This window comes from Anopheles coluzzii, chromosome 2, assembly GCF_943734685.1.
Source record: "Anopheles coluzzii chromosome 2, AcolN3, whole genome shotgun sequence".
Lineage (NCBI taxonomy): Eukaryota > Metazoa > Arthropoda > Insecta > Diptera > Culicidae > Anopheles > Anopheles coluzzii.
The window spans coordinates 120,648,459-120,666,700 of NC_064670.1; the positions used below are offsets into that span (position 1 = coordinate 120,648,459).

Consider the following 18,242-nt stretch of genomic DNA (forward strand, 5'->3'; position numbering starts at 1 on the left):
CCTTTCGCCTGTAGCCACTTCCGGAGACGCACACACACACCGAAACGCTCGAAAAACGCATCGAACGCGCGCTGTACCAGCTATCTCTCTGCGCCAAAGGGGCGGTTGGCTATCTGCACCACATGGGTGGACGACAAACGGAACCAAAAAAAAAATGAGGAAAGGGAAAAGGCAGATGTGAGAAACACAGTTGCAATAAACTGCGCAGCTACAAACGTAAACGCACGCGCGCTTAAACCTCAAAGTTCTTATCGCGGAACTGGAACGAAGCCTAGAGGTTGGACGCAAACGATAGATCCCTTGCAAACAGCAGCTAATTGTCTTCTATTCAGCGTCCTCCAAGCCATCAGATGTGATGGAATGGTTCTTGCTTGCACTGGCAGATGGTGCAACTAACTGATAATACTGCTCGAATCTTACATCTTACAAGCGTCGTCTTCTTTCTAATGGTGAGAAATCACACACAATTATACATACACAGCAAATAAAAGGCAACACAAATGTGTAACGTAACAATACTCTACAAACTGTACTGCAAACCGCCGCCCATTTGTCTTCATCATGTCCCCGCAACACTTTAAGAAGGGCGTCCAAAGTGAAAAAAGAAGGGAAACATACGAAAAACATAAACACACCAAACCGGCTGGTTATTGTCGGGTCTGTGGGATTCCAAAATGCGATCGCGCAGCCGCACGCGCGTTTTGTGTCCGCCGCGATGATGGATAAAAAGTTAAGTCACAGCGTTTGTTGCCCGCGGGCGCTTGATTAGTTCCTGCTGGAGGCGACCCTTTAGGGGAGAAACAGGCGACACAGGGTGCATGAAGACCGCTGCCAGCTCCACAGAAGCGTGTAGCCGTGAATGGGTTGCAAGCAAAAAGACACCCTCTACAACGTAGGAAAGATGTTAATGTCTCTTCAAACACTCTTCTCAAGTCGGCGGGTCGAAGGTGGGAAGGAGTGAGCGAACACTAGAAAACAACACCTACGAGACGGTCGATGATCGATGCCTGCCCAAACTCCATTCAAACGAACCAAACTCAACTTGTGCTTCCTCCACAATGGATACGCACACTCACATCAGAGACGAGCGTAAAAAATACTATCTACAAAGATGAATTCTTTTCCAACACAAACTCCTCATTCGTTTTTTGAAGATCATTTCGTTTCGATCATTTCAGACCTCTGTTTGGGCGTTTGTTTTGTTTTTGTTCCTTTCGCTTTGTCCCTTTCGCCCTGCTTGCTTCAAACTAACACACACACCAAACCAGAAGAAGAAGAATGAAGATGGTGCCCTATCCCCTTACAAAAAAGGGGCACAAGAAGGGCTATAACCTTCTCTTCTAGCGCACGAAAGAGACAGCAGACGACGAACACGACACGATCAAGAAGCGACCGGTTTGTTGTATACTTTTTCCCCCATTTCTTTTCGTCTACATTTCCATCACGAACGTGACCCCAAGCGGAAACCGGGAGACTACGGGAGGAAACAAAAGCGGTGTACAGTGCGCGCCCTTTTTGCTGTCCAGCAGCATTACACACAAAACTTTCAGCATTTTGGTTTGGCCCACAAGATCGAACGTTCACTCCAAAGCTGCCAGGAGAGCATCTCCACAGAGTTGCATCGCAAAAATGCACTTATACACACATACACGAACATGGATGCAACTCCACTGTTCCACTGGGTCCCACTGTTTATACTTTCGTTTTCGATGCCAACACAACACACGCAAACAACTCCCTCCCAGTCAATGGGGAAACAGCACCACATAGAACTGGGTCGTGGGGCACGATCTCGCAAACGTTTGCAAATTGCGACGCTTTATGCCCTCCTCGCCCTTCTGTCTGTCGCCCATCTAAATACAACAATACTCGCACACACAGGCACAGGCACACACGCGGAAAAGGGCATCACGTAAAAGGCAAACACACACTTTCAGCGTGGCCCTCTCCTCTGTCTGTGTTCTCCACAGAACAGCTGACATCATTTCGGGGTATCAATCGTTCTGCATTTCAAGGTTTAACTACACTCAAATCAGTCCCGTTTGGCTGTGTGTGTAAGTGTGTGCTTCAATCACCTTGTTTGGTTTGTTTGTCGAAAAACAAACAGGGCACAACACAGCACTGTTAGAGAATTATCAAACACAAACACACAGGGCGAAAATGACGCGACACACGCTAATACGGTCCCGGTAGCGACGAGCGCGTCCGTACGCTTTGGGAGTAAGAGAGAAACTGATCGTTTCGTATGCACCACCCTCAGTACTGCCGCGTTTATGCTGCTACAAACACACCGCAGCGACGGGGTTGGTTTTTGTTATGCTCGGGCCATGCCGCCTGCTGTGGTCCGCTCTCTCACTCGCGCTCTCTCACTGAGTTTACCGCGGCGTGTGTAAATTTGAAACCGGTCTATGAGACGGCGGAACAGTTTCTTATAAGATAATTTCATTTATTTCCCAATATAATTCAAAACGTAATTCTCGTTATTTTAACAGCTCTTGAAGCCTTAACATACTTCACCAATTAAAAATTAAGCCCTTTTTATTCCCAATATTAAACGCTTTTTTTCTCATGATATGACCCATAGTTCAAAACACGAGAGAGAAGTTTACAGTCAACATTTGAGACAGAGAGAGAATGTCATCAACGCGAGATGCCAAGGAGACACTTTTGGTAATCTTCTCTCCTTGTTCTGCTACCAGTCCGTGACACAACCCGAGTGAAATGAATCCTAATTTTATCTCACCATCATATTTAACCCAAGAATTGGTTTTTGTTGACCAAAATGAGTAACAAGTTTATGAATGAAACACCATCAAACAAAAGACATCAAACACCTTTCTCCTCCATCTAACTGGCTTCTTCCTGCTCCCTTTCCTTCGCGGCTATTAGTCGCGCACCATTTAATGACAAAACGATGTACCTCTCCCTCCGATGTTGGCGCTCGGTTTGATAATGACCACCTTCGGACGGCGATTGGCAATCTTACAAACCTGTCGTCTACACAAGCCTTCCAGCCGAGATACGGACTCGAGACAACAAACCCGCCACCCAACCAGTTCTGTACAGAAGGCCTTCCCCCACCCCTTTGACCCTCTGTCAGCTTCTGACGGACTGGAATGGGAAAAAAAGGAAAGTGAAACCTTCAAAGCCTAGTGAGACCAGAGCAAACGCACACGATGTATATATATTACCCATTGGCCTTCAATGCTCTTGCTGCGGCTTGTGTAATTAACACACCTGCTCCTATCCTCTTCGACGCAAGATCTCATCTCAAATGACCACGATCAAGAGAGGGGGGTAGAGAGGAAGGGAGGAAGAAATTTGCCATAATGCATGCACACACCTTGTGCCGCATCATGTTTTCGTACATCACCCATCATCGTGACGTATGGTGGGCATCAATGTCTTGGAGTCTTAGGACAGTGTCTCCTGCTCCAAGGTCGGACCGGTTTTTTGAGGGGGGGGAGAGAGCGAAGTAGCATGGGGAATATATGTTTTCACTCAAATCCATTCCACACACGGCGGAGGGCGGCGCAGTTATAAGAAATTGCCCAATTTTGTGCCTCGCGAAGCAGAAGACGCCTCCACATTTCAACATTGCCCCACGCGATGCAGCAGTAAAAGAGGAGGCTTTACGACCACCCTGCGCGAGCGGATACGGAATACGAGTAGCATATATACACACATACACATCTTGCCACTTTACTGCCGAATCATATCGGACGCCATGCTCGAGTGCTTCCGAGACAAAACAACAAAACGGGGTGGTGGAGAAGAATAATCCTTCTACGGTCAAGCGAAAGAAAGCGTGTTGGGAATGGGGTTGAGGCGAGTTGATATGCACTTGCTCTCAACATATGAACTCAGACGGGAGGGGAGATGGAAAAGGTAAAAAGCACCATCATCATCAACAGCAGCAGCAACATCATAATCGTAATCTTATGCTTCGTTGCGTGCCTTAAGGATGGCCCATCTACCCTTTCTAACAACACAAAAAAGAACTTCACTACTGCGTGCGAGCCTCTCTTCAGTGACATTTAAGTTTAAAAGGGCTTGTGCGTGTTGCACGGGGGAGGGCGGGGGAGACCATTTCAAGTCATGCTGGGTGAGCATTTGTGTCGTTTTTGCGTAACACGAACTAGAGGCGGGCGGCCAGCCTTTAATCGCTGACTTATGAATATTGAGGCCGCAGTCATACATAATTCAGTGTGAGGCAGATGATCAAACAAGACGAAATTTGGATTAAAAAATGCAACACTTACCCTTCATTCTGACGACGGCGCCTAGCGACGGCCGGGTTCTTGTTGATCGACAGCAGCTCCCGGTTGAGGGCGTTACCGCCATCGGCATCACTGCCCGCGAACGTGCGCGGGAAGGCCGGAATCGGCAGCGGTATGTACGACGGTGGCGGTGGCTGCGATGCTCCACTGTTGTTGGCCGTGTTCGAAACGTTGCGCAGCATCTTGGCGAGATTCTTGCCCGGCGCCACACCGTCCTCGTCGTCGTCATCCTCCTCCTCCGACTCGGAGGACGATCGCACCGCCGGTGCGGTTGGTGCCGCCGCCTCGATGCTGGACACGGTGGTCGACTTCTTCAGGTTGCTCACCGCCGAGTGGGTGGACTTTTTCAGGCGCGACTTTAGCTCCGAGTTCAGATCGGCCGGAAACAGCCCGACGCAGCCGGACTTTGACTTGAGGATGCCGCCCTTCAGCTCCGCCATGAACGGGAGCTTCTGGGCGTTCGGCGGCAGGTACGCCGTCGGCGGTTTGCGGGGACTCATTTGCTCTGAAGGGGGGGGGGGGAAAAAACGGTTTAAATTAGTTGAAATGCTGCAGAAAGAAATGTCTCAAGTTAACATATACACATACAGGTGCCTTGTCGGGTCAAAGTGTTGGTAAAAGTGTTAGCGTTAAAAGAAACTGTAGCCATTAAAAGAAAACAAAAACACATGATTTAAGACACACACGCACAAAATTAAGGGGTATGAAGGGATGAAAAAACATAGAACAACATAGCGCAACCATGTGATTAGTGTTGTCTAGCGATTAGTTTCCTATACAAATTGGAGTTTATTTAGAATTGGGGAGTAAAACATAAAACAGCGAACACGTTTTGCAAAAAAGCACACACACACACGGGAACATATACACAGAAACGTAAAAACACACACACAATGCCACACAACAATACCACCAAAAGCGGGCGAATGTTTGCGTTATCCAAAGCGTAAGCAGATGTGCACCACACACACCAACACACCACAGTTGCTTATTGCAGGTATAGGTTATGTTCGAAGCAGATTCACCACCCCCAGCCGAGATCCACCACAACCAAAGCGAAATGTATAAACACACAAAACAGGGGGGGCATCTATTTTCCCCCTCACACACCACACCATCACCTGAAAACGCGCGCAGGAAAGAATCTTCCGTAACAGACGACGAACCCCGCGTGTGCCCGCCAAGCACAGGAAATAGGAACGTAAATACACACACACCCACACACCCACCATACCTCCCAAGACCAGCGTGATTGTATAGCAACCCTTAGTTAATTCGTGAACGTAACTCAAGGACGGAAACGGAAGGAAAACAAATAAAATCGAAACATACCAGGCGCGGTGCGCACTAATCATCTTGGCTTTTGGGGGTCACGATGGCGTGCTTGCTTCTTTACAGCGCAAGGAATAGAATATGGTGAAGGCAAGGAACGGACTGCAAGGCATGCGACAACAAGACAAGATTGCATGCTGGGTTGTGCTTGCTGCATGTGTGCAGGATGAGGCAGGAAAGTGTGAAGCTATCAAGAGAGAGAGAGTGCGGGAAGGATCGTTCACGCATGCAGGATACTACTGGCTGATGAGCAGGAAACGAGCGCAAAGAAACATGGATGAACGGCTCGTACATAATCACACTGTTCGTATCACTTCTTTCGTCACTTCACTTCCAATAGATTCCTAATTTGTTTCACAATTTGTCTCTTCTTTTGGAATGCCTAGTGAGATCTTTTCGGTGCCATTGTCCACACCGCACGTGTTGAATGTTCATCTTGGCAAGATCATTGTTTTGCTTTTCGATTTTTTCTCCTCTCTTTTTTGCTTCACTTTTGACTTTGATCTTCATTGCACTTCGTTGACGACTTAGTATTGGTATCTAGTAGTCTTAACTAGCTTAAAAAAACTTATCTTACAAATACGCGCACTAACACACACTAACACACATTTACACGCTTACATAATTATGGTTTGCTACGGTAAAAGCTTACAAGTTTCTTCATAGTACAAATTACAGTAAAAAAAAGGATTCAATTTCAGCTCCTCTCTAGCTCATCTACAACAACCTTCGATGAAATGGGGAAAAGGGAACGAAAAAAAAGTATGATCAGCATAATGTCATTAATATCAGTCACGAAAGGAAGAAAAAGTAGCATTATCAAACATGAAAATTAATTCAATGTGGAATAAAACCGTTAAATTTAATTTGAAACACGTGTTGAATGAATTTTAAATAGCGAGCTAACTGCTCGAAATGAGAAAGGGCGTGCTTCGAGTACCACTCAATAGAGGGCGCTACACTCGTCAAGAGGATTTCTGCTTTTACGTAAGCAGAAATCGTTTCAATGCAGTGGTAATGCTACTTTTATACTCCTTTTAGACTTTTCATTCAATTTTTCAAGCTAGCAATGTCTAGCTTTTGTTATCTGCTTCCCCCTTGCATCCCAACACACAAACACACCTATAAACAGCTTATCGAACTCCGTGTCCGCCATGGACAGATCTTCGGTGGTAAGGTTCAGCTCCTCGACCGTTTGTACGGGCTGCACGCCGCCGACGGTACACTTGCCATCCCAACCGTTCGCAGCGATCGTGCTGATCAACGTTTCCAGCCGCTGCTCGAGCAGTAACGATTCCTTCGGCATCGATTGGCTACGTCGCCGTGACTGCTGCTTGCCTGCCGTCCCATTATTGGTCGGTGTGTTAGGCTCGCGTACCGAACTGTTCCGACTCACAATCATCGATTTACCGCTTACAGGCTGCGCCGCAGCGGCCGCCGGTGAGCTTTGCCCACCAGCCTTGCAGCCAAAGTACTTCGCGAACCGATCCTCGACCAGCGCAAACCGCGAGCTGCCGTTGGATTTGCGCGTAAAGCTGCGGGAAAACTGTTGCTGCGACGTGCTGTTGTGATGCGTGCTCTGCGACCGCTCGAGCGACGAGTCCAGATTGTACGACCGTTCCATCTCGCCACAGCCAATCGGTAGGCTTTCGCATTCGCGCTCGGCCGCCAGCCCGTTGCCAATGCGCCCGGTGGGCGAGGGCGGTGTGTCAAACGTCGTGCCGGGCGCTTTCAATATCGACGACACGTCGAGCGTCATGCGCAGCCGGTTCCATTGGTTGGCCAGCCGTGACACTTTGCCCTTCGTCACCACACCGTCCAGCTCGGTGGAAACGTCCAGCGCGGGATCCTTTTCCTTGTGCTGTGGCGTTGTGCTCACTTTCGATCGGTTCGAGCTGTTGAGGAAGTTGCGCTTCAGTGCTAGCACGTTCGAGCTGCCGCTACCGAGCGATGGCCGGCTCGGACCGTTCATGTTCTCCACCCCGCTGTCATAGTTGTTCTCCTTGCCGGAGTCCACGTTCGAGTCGCTGCCATCGCTCGCATCATCCCCATGGCCGCCCTGGGTTGGGCTTTGCACACCGTTCTCCGTACTGTTCAGGAAGGTGGTCGTCGTCGTCGACGGGATGCTCATAAACTTGCGGCGTATTCGATCCACCTTCGGCACGATATGCTGCAGCAGCAGGTCCGTTTCTCCCTCCGATCCAGTACCGTTGGTCGATCCGTTTCCATTGCACTGCTGCTGCTCCTGGTGCTGCTGCTGCTGCCGAACGGAAACGTTATTGTTGCTATCGTTTAGAAACTTGGGCATCGCGAGCTTGCCGATCGTGCGCACCTTTAGTAGCGTTTTCCTGCGCCGCACAGCCGGCAGCTGGTTGGCGGTTCCGTTCGCGAGTGCCGCTACTGCCGTTAGCTGGTCAACTCCATCCTCACCACCACCGCCCTTGACGGTTACGCATCCGCCCGAGAACAGTTTGACCTTCTTCGATACTTGCAGTGTCGAGGGATCTGTTGTTTCATCCCGCACAAAGAATAGAGGTTTTTTTTCCCCCACACAGAGGATAACAACCGCATACAACAATATCATTTTGCAGAGTGCGTGGTGTTGTGCAGCAAGGCGCGCAGCAAGTGTGTGGTGTCGTCGTGTGTTGAGTTTTTTGTTCGTTTGTTTGTTTGTTTAAAAGCAAATGTGATGATTCACGGCACGAACCGCGTTTGAATTTCGCGATTCCCGATTGATTGAGTGCATCATGCAAAATGTGTGTGTATGTGTGTTGATGTGATTTGTTGTATGTGTTCATGCGTGTAGTTTTATGCGTGCAAACGTGGCGGAAAGAAAAGAAGAGAAAGAGTAAAATAAACGAAAAAGAAATGCAATAGTATTTGGGTTCACTGCGAAGCAAAACGCCTTCTCGCGCGGCGTGACGTCATCTCCTGGGGGAAAACAATTACGCAGCTGCCGTCATGAAAATTGCAAACGGACGGAAATAAATATCCCCCCGTTAGTGGCGAACAAACGATCTAAAAAGGATCATTTTTCACTCAAAATCAGACTTCAAGTCAAAAGCTAACGCGCTGCGGCGCGTTTTTTCCTCCTTTCCGTGATACAAAGGATTCACACAAAACAGGTCACAGCCACACAGTAAGGCGACGGTGCATTGTCACAACAAACGTCTGACTCACATTTACCACAAAGTGGATGGATAAGTGCTATAAAGGAAACAGAGCAGATAGGTCGACATGCAGCTGAGAAAACATGCAAGTTTATGGTTAAACACACAAACACACTTGAGATGATCCAAATGATATGTCTATTAATAAGATGCGGGGGGAACAGGTTTCCAAACCAAAAAGGACGTATCAGTGTGGTTTTACAAGGTTTTCCAGGAGTTCTCATGGCTGTGGGGACACGTTATTGACTCTTTCTTATAGGAAATGAACTTAATGTAATGGGAATTGTACTCTATAGCACCCTTGTTGGACAAATCCAATAAGAATTCCAAAACGGATACCATAGAGCCCAATTTCCAACATATGAAGTTCACTTCCAATAACAAAGCGTGAAGGAAGTGTCGCACAACTATGAGAACCCCTGGAAAACCCCTGTAATGGAAACGAAAAAACATAATCATGCAGTGTTTAGCTGATTTGAGGTTTAAGAAGAACCACGTGCCAATCAAAAAAGTACGAACAAAAAAGAGCACAAAAACGTTCAAAAACCATCACACGTTGATGGTTACACCCTAATCAGGGAAACATCATCTTAACGAGAGCGGCACACAGACACACACTTCCGTAAGCAGAAAGAGAGAGAAAGAGGGGGGGAGAAAATAGTACACGAGCTTCTTACCAAACTCGGCGCCAGAGTCATCCGAGACGATGTTGTTGTTGTTGTTGTTCGTTGGTATCGTGTTCATGATCGGTTGGTGGGCCGACGGTTGATGATGATGACCCGTAGAGTTGCCGGTGGTTGGCGGTGGCGGCGTGCGGTACTGGCCGCTGCTGAGGCCACTATTGATGGCGTTATTGCTTCGCTCGATGTCGGTTGGCGAGATCGTCTGCGTTGTGAATTGAGCTACAAAGATTTGTGGGACGGAGGGAAAGTGTGGTATTAGTAATCATTTCTCGGTACGAATTTTCTTCAACGGGCCTACTTTGGGAGGGGGGGGGGAAAAGAATGTTAACACGTTGTAGAATCTTTAATTTTTTTTGTCATGTTTCATAAACAATTTTAATTGTATTTTTTTTTTGTCGCTGGAGGCACCCAAGTGCATCTCGAGACACATTTTTCGAAGACAATTGTTCAATTTCCGGCACACACAAAATTGCCTTCAAAACCTCCGTAACGTCTTCACCATAAATTGTGCTTTATCATTACCTAACATCCCGCGTGATACGGATGATGATGACAAGCTATGAAGTGAAGGAGGAAAAAATCACAACCTCACGCATGATGAATGTTTCATGAGCGCGCATCAAATAGATTGCAGCTATTTTTACACGAAAAGCAGGTAACAGCAGAATGAAAATGTGTTTTGAGTGAAAAACCAAAAAAATAAAAGAAAAACAAAACACTTGCATGCACTTTTCGCGCGACTCTAATGCGCGTATAGACACGGTCGACACTTTTCCGCCTTGCAGCAGCGTCTCTTCACACAAACACACACACGCACGCACAGACACTCGGCGCTCGGCGACGAAAAGTTTTGTCCATCATCATCATCATCATAACCAGAAGTACCCGGCAGTGCTCCGAAGGATTAACGGATAAAAATAAACACGCACGACGCACCACCGCACTTCTCAGCATATACTCACGGCGGCGCTCTGACACAGATTTTCCGGCAGTGCAGCAAAAGCACAGCGGTCTTTCCCCGGGGGCATCATCATCTTCATAGATCGGACTGCTGCAAAACCATGAGTCGTGTGTGTGTGTGTATGTTTCTAGCCGGCGCCGCTAGACGCTTGAGCCAAGCGCAGTGTAGTAGTGTCGTCACGCACGGCGCTATTTTTGGTACCGGGCAAGAGGCGTACCAAAACCAGGCGCCTCCATGTCATTTGAAAGTGCACACACACGCACACACAAACCTAATCATAATAATATATTCAACACACACACAAAAAACAGGCGCTCAACACTTACCTCGCCTCGGACGGGCCACGATCGGCCGGTTGAGTAGTGGGTTTTCGTTCTCCTTCAGCTTGCTTTCCAGCTGCGCGAACATGCTCGCCTTCGCCCGGACACTGCTGGACCGTCGCAGCAATCCCTTGTCAGTGCCGTCCTCCCCGCCACTGCTGGTCCCACCACCGCCGCCGCCACTGCTCCGGCCAAAGCCCACACAGCCCCCGAACATTCTGTCGCCGTCCGCTCCAGCCGCCGTCGAGGCCGATTCGCGATCGCTTAGATCGCTGCTACTGCCACTGTGCGGCGACGAGGAAGGCGTACTACTGCCCGGCGAGCTGGCTCCAGCGACGCCACAAACCTTACCTCCTGCTCCACCACCACCCTGCTTGCTGCTCTCGCTGCTCGCACTACTATTGCTGCTGCACGGTCTCAGCAAACGGGGACCAACTCCACCAACTCCACCACCGTCGTGCGATGATGAGCAGGAAGAGGTCGGTGACAGTAGTAGCGCTGCCGCCAAGCCTCCTTTACGCCGCCCCGGTACCGGGTGCTCCTCTTCGTCCGACTCCTCGTCCCCGACGCGCACTACCAGCAGCTGTTCCTCGTCCGCATTCAGCAGCTCCTCCTCTCCGTCGTCGTCGTCGTCGTCGATCGTTTTCTTCGACGGGGACTTTTCGCTGTCGCTCGTCTTCACCGAGGACGACAGCACGTAGTCGGTGGTGCCGGACAGTTCCTCCGTGCCGCCCCGGCCACCCCCAAACTGGACGCCCGAGTCGGAGCTGAGCGAGGCGAGATTGAACTCGCCGCTGATAATGGAGTGCGAGTTCGATTCGGCGGTGCCGAGCGTGGGCGACAGCAGCTCAAACGACGAGGACGATGGTTTCGGCTCCTCCGGCAGGCAGCCACTAATGCCACAACCGTCGGACGGCAGCGCGAATGACACTGGCGGCGTGGGTCGATCAACCGAAGCGCTGCGCTGAATCAACAGCTCCAGTGAGCTGCGCAAGCAGCTGTGCTCTGGCGCAACTCTACGCAGCTCTGGCTCCGCCGCCGCCGGCGTATCCTCGAGCTGTCCAGCAGCTGCGTTACCGACTGCGTTTACCACACAATCACCACCGGTGCTGTACTGCTGCTGCTCTTCTGATGCACTACGATCGTCATCGTGTTCGCCGGACCGGTCAGAAGCTTCTACCACACACTCTGGGGAGGATCTTGAACCGCACGGCGATACCTGTTGCTGTTGCTGCTGCTGCTGCTGTTGAGCACTGCTTGGAAGGATGAGGCGTTGTGGAAGAAAAAGCAAGAGAAAAAAATCGAACAATTCAGATCACACACGCACACACACACACGCATTGTTCGACATTGTATGAAAGACACTCCAGGAGGCGCAATCAAACAGTGGGACACACACGCACACAGAAAACAAGACACGTTCACAGCAACAGCTCAATTCGCACACTTTGTACAAAATGATTAAATGGGTGGATGAGCATGAGACGATGATCAAGCACAATAAGGCACAGCAGTTGTTCTCGGGATGTCATGGGCCGAAGAAACGAGCACAATGATGTGACGACGTAGAACACATTTTAAGTTGGACGTAAATTAGACCACCAACACAAACGAGGGACTGTTTTGTACGTCACAGAACACGGTGCTATTGCTAGAACGTATTTTTAATTCATTCCCCCATCTCACAATCCCACCTCAAGCAAAAAAAAAGCCAAAATCACTACTTATCGATTGCAACCTGCCACTTAATTTTGCTCACTCGAAAGGAACGACAAACTTTAAGACACCCAACACAAGGAAACCACTTTCAAAATGGAACGTTTTGTTCGCCGCAAACGTCACTTTCTAATTCTTCGCGTTGAAACAATATATAGCTCGATGTCAACGTCGCACAGAGCGCTAAGCGAGCGCGCGCAAAACCCCGCACCAAACGACGGACGCTTGGTGTCGTCAGTCGAACGGATATAGACAGACTGTTGGGTTTCGGTTGCCACCGATTCACACACGCTACTTACACACACCCGATGTCACACGGGGCTAGTGTGCACGGGACAGCGGTAGGCGGGAGTGGGAAGATAGTCCTAATCCATCCGCCGCGAGCGAGCGACGGGACGACGCGTGCGCACAAAGCACATTTATCGCACAAACACAGAACAGAACACGAACGCCTTACAAGTACACAGTATCATACCAGCGATCGTCACCTCTTTGGGGTACGTTTTTCGGGTCTTCTTGCGGGGTCATAAGTTATTCTCACATTTCATCTCCAAGTTATTGGGAAGTGACGGCTGGAGAAGGAGATTTTGCTCAGCTCAAGGGTTCCTCGCTTGCGCCTGCGCATGCCACACACGTGTCATCTCTTCGGACTAGACACATCTCTAAAAATTCGCTTGTTTGTAGTTGTGGTGGATTATCCCTCCCGTCTCTATTGCGATCTGTATCGCCTTTGTTTTGATTGTATTCCCTCGTGCAAAACACACACACACACACACACACAAGACATTCAAACCAAACAAACATCCAGCGGAAGGCCACGAAAAACCAAGGTGAATGGAAAAGGTCAGTGGACACGCACACGCAACGAGGCTGAGACATGGAAATCAAGGCCGAACAGACATCGTGGAAAGTGTTAGGACATCGTGTTCATGTTCATTGGCTACTGGCGGGAGACGGTCTTTGGAGGACTCGGTGTCTCTTTGACACTGTACTCCACACATCAAGAGATGGAAATAGAGCCACCTGATTAGGTGCTAATGCTGCTCTCTCTGTGCCACTTCTCTAGACCTCTGTACCTTCTTATCGCGCACTTGCTCTTGCTCTACACTGTTGCACACACACACACAATCCGCCTCTTCACACAAGTCGTAAAGATCAATGCCAGCGGTTTGAATTATCTGAAGTATTGGCTGTTGCAAAACTCACATGACCACCACCTTGTGCTAACAAAACCCCTTTGCTCTGGCTTACGAAAGGGAAATGCCGATAAGACTTTATCTCATTCTAATTCTCTAGTGCAATACTGTTCACCGTCTAGCAGCTGAACTTCTAACGTCGTTCCTAACCTATATTATCACAACCACTAACACTGCTCAGTGCTGCACACAGGGTAACACACACTGCTCCCGTCTGTCGTAACCGTTTGCGAGAAAAATCTATTTTCACGCAACGACGAGTCCACACACAAGCACAGCACAGTTCGATCACTGTTTGTTTTTTCTCTTTTTTAGCTGCTGCCCTAACACGAGTTTCGTTACTTTGATTGCCATCGGACATCGGTGCCAAGGGTAGAGAAGCAAGAGCAGGAGCGTCAGCAGCACTATCACAGGATAAGAAGCGCAGTAGCCATTCAAAGACAGCATGATCATGATATGCTAAGGGAAAACGACTTCAACACAATTACAAAACGTACTCTTCACCGGTGGTAGACGACATGTTAAACACTCCTGAATATTCCACTTGTGTTTGATATGTTAAATCCAAACAAGCGGCCGCTCCAGTAACAACATCCAAACGGAAGCTTCACTTCCGTACAATCTGCTTGTAAATGGAAAGCTGACCAACGGGACGCGTCGAACGAGAACGTGTCAAGCACGACGATCCGCTCCTTACTGAACTGCACACACCTTTTACCAAACTACCTGTGAACGCATCTCGCATCAACGCCACTGCCGCTGGTTGCAATTTTGCAATTGCAGCTGCCAAAAAACGCAATCAGCTTAAGAGACCTCACACACACACAGAGCAAAAAAGAGGAGAGACGGCGGCTTTTGGCAAACTTTACCGATCGAGATCCGATACAAAGAGAGGGTTGTGAGAAGTGGACATGGTGGGAAGTAAATGCCGTCCTCACCCACGCGCTGCCATGTGTAAAATGCGTCTCGGCAGCATCTCGGCAGAAAGGAAAAACATACAACAACAACGGGTACCGAATTCGTGCTGCCGGGTGCATTTTCCTTTCTCTATTTTCTCCCCCCAAAACGCGCGGACTTTCCATTTGCTAGCACGCAGTTTGGGAGAAAGAATAAAGCGTGGGGAGAGGGAGTGTTCCAAAAATACAGAAATTACCACAACACGGCAGAATATATCACCGCGCGTGCTAGCGACGGAAATCGCTTATTTCTTCCTGCACACGCGTGCACACAACGAGCCGGAGCGGGATGATCCAGCGGAATTCCGATCATCGATTGCAGCGTGAACCCGTGGTGCACCATCATCGACAGCTGGAAACGAAGGGCAAATCAAAACACCCGACTCGGAGGGGTGGTGGTATACAGCAGCCATGAAACGTGTAAAGCGTCCAAAAATACGCTGCAACAACCGCGTTCCGCTTTTGGGCGGTACGGAAATAGAATACGCACACTCGCGTGCGCCGCAACGAGACCCCCGACGAAATAAGCGAGCAGATTAACGAGAAACAAATTCTCTGGATAAAAGTGGCAAGACCAGGGCTTATAGTTGAACTGGCTCGGAAGTGGGTCTCGGGAAATGGCCTTCCTCATCCGAAGCGTTAGCTTTCTCTCACACCAGCGCTTAAAACGATTACAACAGATTGCTTTAAATTTAGCATAAACAGATGACTGCGGTACGATCGAGCAACGCCTCTAGTCGTCGGAAAGAGAAACACATTCCATGTTCATAAATATTCGATAGAGGTAGACCATAAATCAGATATTGAAGATCAATGGTAGTATCATCTTCCCTACTTCATCCTCTCTTTCCAATTCCAACTCTGAAGGAAAATCCCCGGTTCAGTTGGTACAACAGCTCGAAACCGTTTCAATTTTCAAACTCAACCATATTCACCACCTTTCGAGCAGTTCGTCTCGGCTAACCTAGAGCGCCATCTGTTGGCGGGAATTAACTACATCCAATAAATCCTTTATACCTAATAACAACCTTGAAGTAGACGGGAAGATAGTAGAGCTTGTCCCATAGTCACAACAATTTGTCTCTTCTCTTTCCTTTCACTCACCTGTTGATCTCTGTTGAAGTAACCGGTTGTGTTTTGTACCGGAACGATTCACGTCTGCTGATGGCGCTACCCGTCGAACTACTAACAGCAGTCGACGTCGACGCAGACTGAGCACCACCACTGCTGCCTCCGGATAGGAACTTCTCCATGTTTCTGATGCGCTCTGCAACCGAAATGATAGGCTTTTCGATGTTTGTTACCTGCGGCACTATCGGCGCCGGAGCCACCGAGTCCGGATGCTCCAGCGAACGGCTGTGCACCAACGACAAAGCGCCCGGCGTTCCCGCTTCCGACGAACTGGCACTACCCAAGCTACCCAGCAACAAATCACCACTACTACCACCACCAGCAGCAGGCTGCTCGACGATGCATCGCGTCCGTTTGGCCGGTGAGTCGATCTTCAGTATCGATCGCTTCATCTCCTCCGAGTCGGACGTCTCCTCGCGCGAGCTCTTGCGCGAACTCTTCAGTATCGGCCGTATCTCCTCGTTCTCCGACGAGTACTTCTTCTTCAGTATCGGTTTCGGCGTCACCGGCGCCTGGTGGTCCGGTTTCAGGATCGGCTTAATGTCGTACGCCTCGTCTTCGTCCACCAGCAGCATGTCCTGACAGATTTCGGCCGCCGCCAGTATGACGGCCTGCGAGATCGACACATGCTTCGGCGGTTCGCTCGGCGTCGACGTAGACGAGCTGTCGTTTTTCTTCTTCAAAATGCCGTGCGATATGCTACCGTTGGCCCCCGGCCCCGTACTGACACCGCTGCCCGATCCGCTAGCGATCGAGTTGCGGCTGGTGCCACCGCTCGCCGCCGCACCGGACACATCCTCCCGCGATTCGTAGCTCTTCTGCTTCAGTATACCGTGCGCCTGCTGCTGCTGCTGGTTGGAGCTCGCCCCGTCCTCAAAGCTGTTGCGGCGCGTGTGCTTCACCAGTATCGACCGGTCGTCCGGCGAATGGCTGCGGCTGTAGCGGCTCTCGTCCAGCGAGCAGCGCTTCTTCAGTATGCCCTGCTTGCGGTTCGACCGTATCGGTGTGTCGACCACGCTCGGCGAGAACGTCACCGGCGACGCATTGCTCGACGCGGAACTGGCCGCCGTGGACGATTCGACCGCCGTTTTGCGCTTCAGTATCGACACGATGTGGTTGGCCGAGGTGCCGGAGGAGCTGGCCGGCCCGGCCGACGACGAGCTGCCGACCCCGCCGAGCCCAGCACCGCTCTCGTCCATGCTCTTCGCCCGCGAGATGCAGGACGAGGACGTGCTGAGCTTGCCGACGCGCTGCGGCGACAAGCTTTTGCGCTCAAAGTGCTCGACCGAGCTCATCTTGACGAGCTTTTTCTTCTTCTCCAGGTAGCCGCCGCTCGATGGGCGGGAAGGTGGCCGATCGCCGTACTCCTCCTCCCCGCCATCGTTGTCGCGCAGCACGATGATGTCGGCTTCGTCGAGCGACTGGATCAGCTGACTCTTTGGGCTGTTCTCGATGACGACAAACTCGTCGTTGAACTGATTGTCGAACAAGATCCGATTGGCGGGTCGCATCTCCTGCTCCTGCTGCAGATCGTCGTCTTCACCAACGTCCACCACCGCGACGTACCCTCTGGAGGAGGGTGGTTCCACCACGACCGGCTGTAAGGGCGCTTCCCCTTCAACTTCGTCCTCATCGTCGTCGTGGTACGCCACACCGTTCATTGCCGCACACAGCCCAGAAGGCCCGGCTTCCATATCTTCCACCGGCTCCTGTCGCCGTTCCGCGCTCGATGGCACTTGCATCTCTGCCTCCTCATCCACCTCCATCCTTTCGGGCAGCTCAAGCTCCACACTGTTATCGTCCGCCACTGCTAAATCACCCAACATATCACTAATTGTTGCTACCTCTAGTGTGGGTGATTTTAAAATTTGACTAAATTTAGAATATTGCCCTATCGAGGACGACTGTTCCTCCGATATCTCATCCTCAAGGTCCTCCGCGACCACTGCCGCTACCACTTCCACCGGTTCTACCTCCATCTGCACGTCACCGGACACGCTCTCCTCCGCGTCGCGAATCGAAAGCGCCTCGAACGATGGTTCAATTTCCTTCGGCTTGGGCTCCTCCATGGGCGCGCCCGCCGACTCGGTCACAATCTTCAGCAAACGGTTCGTTCGGGGCGGTGAAATCACAAGCTCCCGGCGGGCCTGTTCCATGTGGTAGGCCAGCGATGGGCTGCGTGCTGGCGGCGAGCATGGCGATGGGCTGTTGTTGACCGTACCACCGCTCGAATGGCCCGACAGCCGCGAACAGATGCGTGCGGGCGGTGAGCACGATCCAGCCTTCGAGGTCGTTTCGTGCGAACCGCCGTGTTTTGGGCTCGACCGGTTCGAGGAGCTCGGTGGCCGCGGTGAGTTGGTGGGAGATTTCTCCGTCGAGGACGATGATTTGACCGGCGAGGAGCGATTGCTGGACGAGTACATGTCCGGGCTGCTGTGGGGCATCTTTAGCCGACGCTGGTATCGACCCGCGGACGCTGCGTTCGTGGTGGTTCCTA

General features: G+C 50.5%; 1 protein-coding gene across 8 annotated transcripts in view; it reads right to left on the reverse strand.

The window, feature by feature from the left end:
- Positions 1 to 18,242, reverse strand: part of LOC120953590 (supervillin) — a 178,401-nt gene that overhangs the window by 37,919 nt on the left and 122,240 nt on the right. For 4 of the 8 annotated variants that reach the window (XM_049606663.1, XM_040373694.2, XM_049606664.1 and 1 more), the window contains 4 exons: positions 15,719 to 18,239; positions 10,753 to 11,999; positions 9,460 to 9,684; positions 4,263 to 4,785 (listed from right to left, as the gene is read on the reverse strand). In XM_049606663.1, coding sequence (XP_049462620.1) covers positions 4,263 to 4,785; positions 9,460 to 9,684; positions 10,753 to 11,999; positions 15,719 to 18,239 — 4,516 coding nt within the window. Of the gene's footprint in view, positions 1 to 2,075; positions 2,233 to 4,262; positions 4,786 to 5,612; positions 6,328 to 9,459; positions 9,685 to 10,752; positions 12,000 to 13,321; positions 13,357 to 14,155; positions 15,616 to 15,718; positions 18,240 to 18,242 lie in introns of those variants that run through there. The other 4 variants (XM_040373698.2, XM_040373700.2, XM_040373702.2 and 1 more) reach the window with 4 other exon arrangements.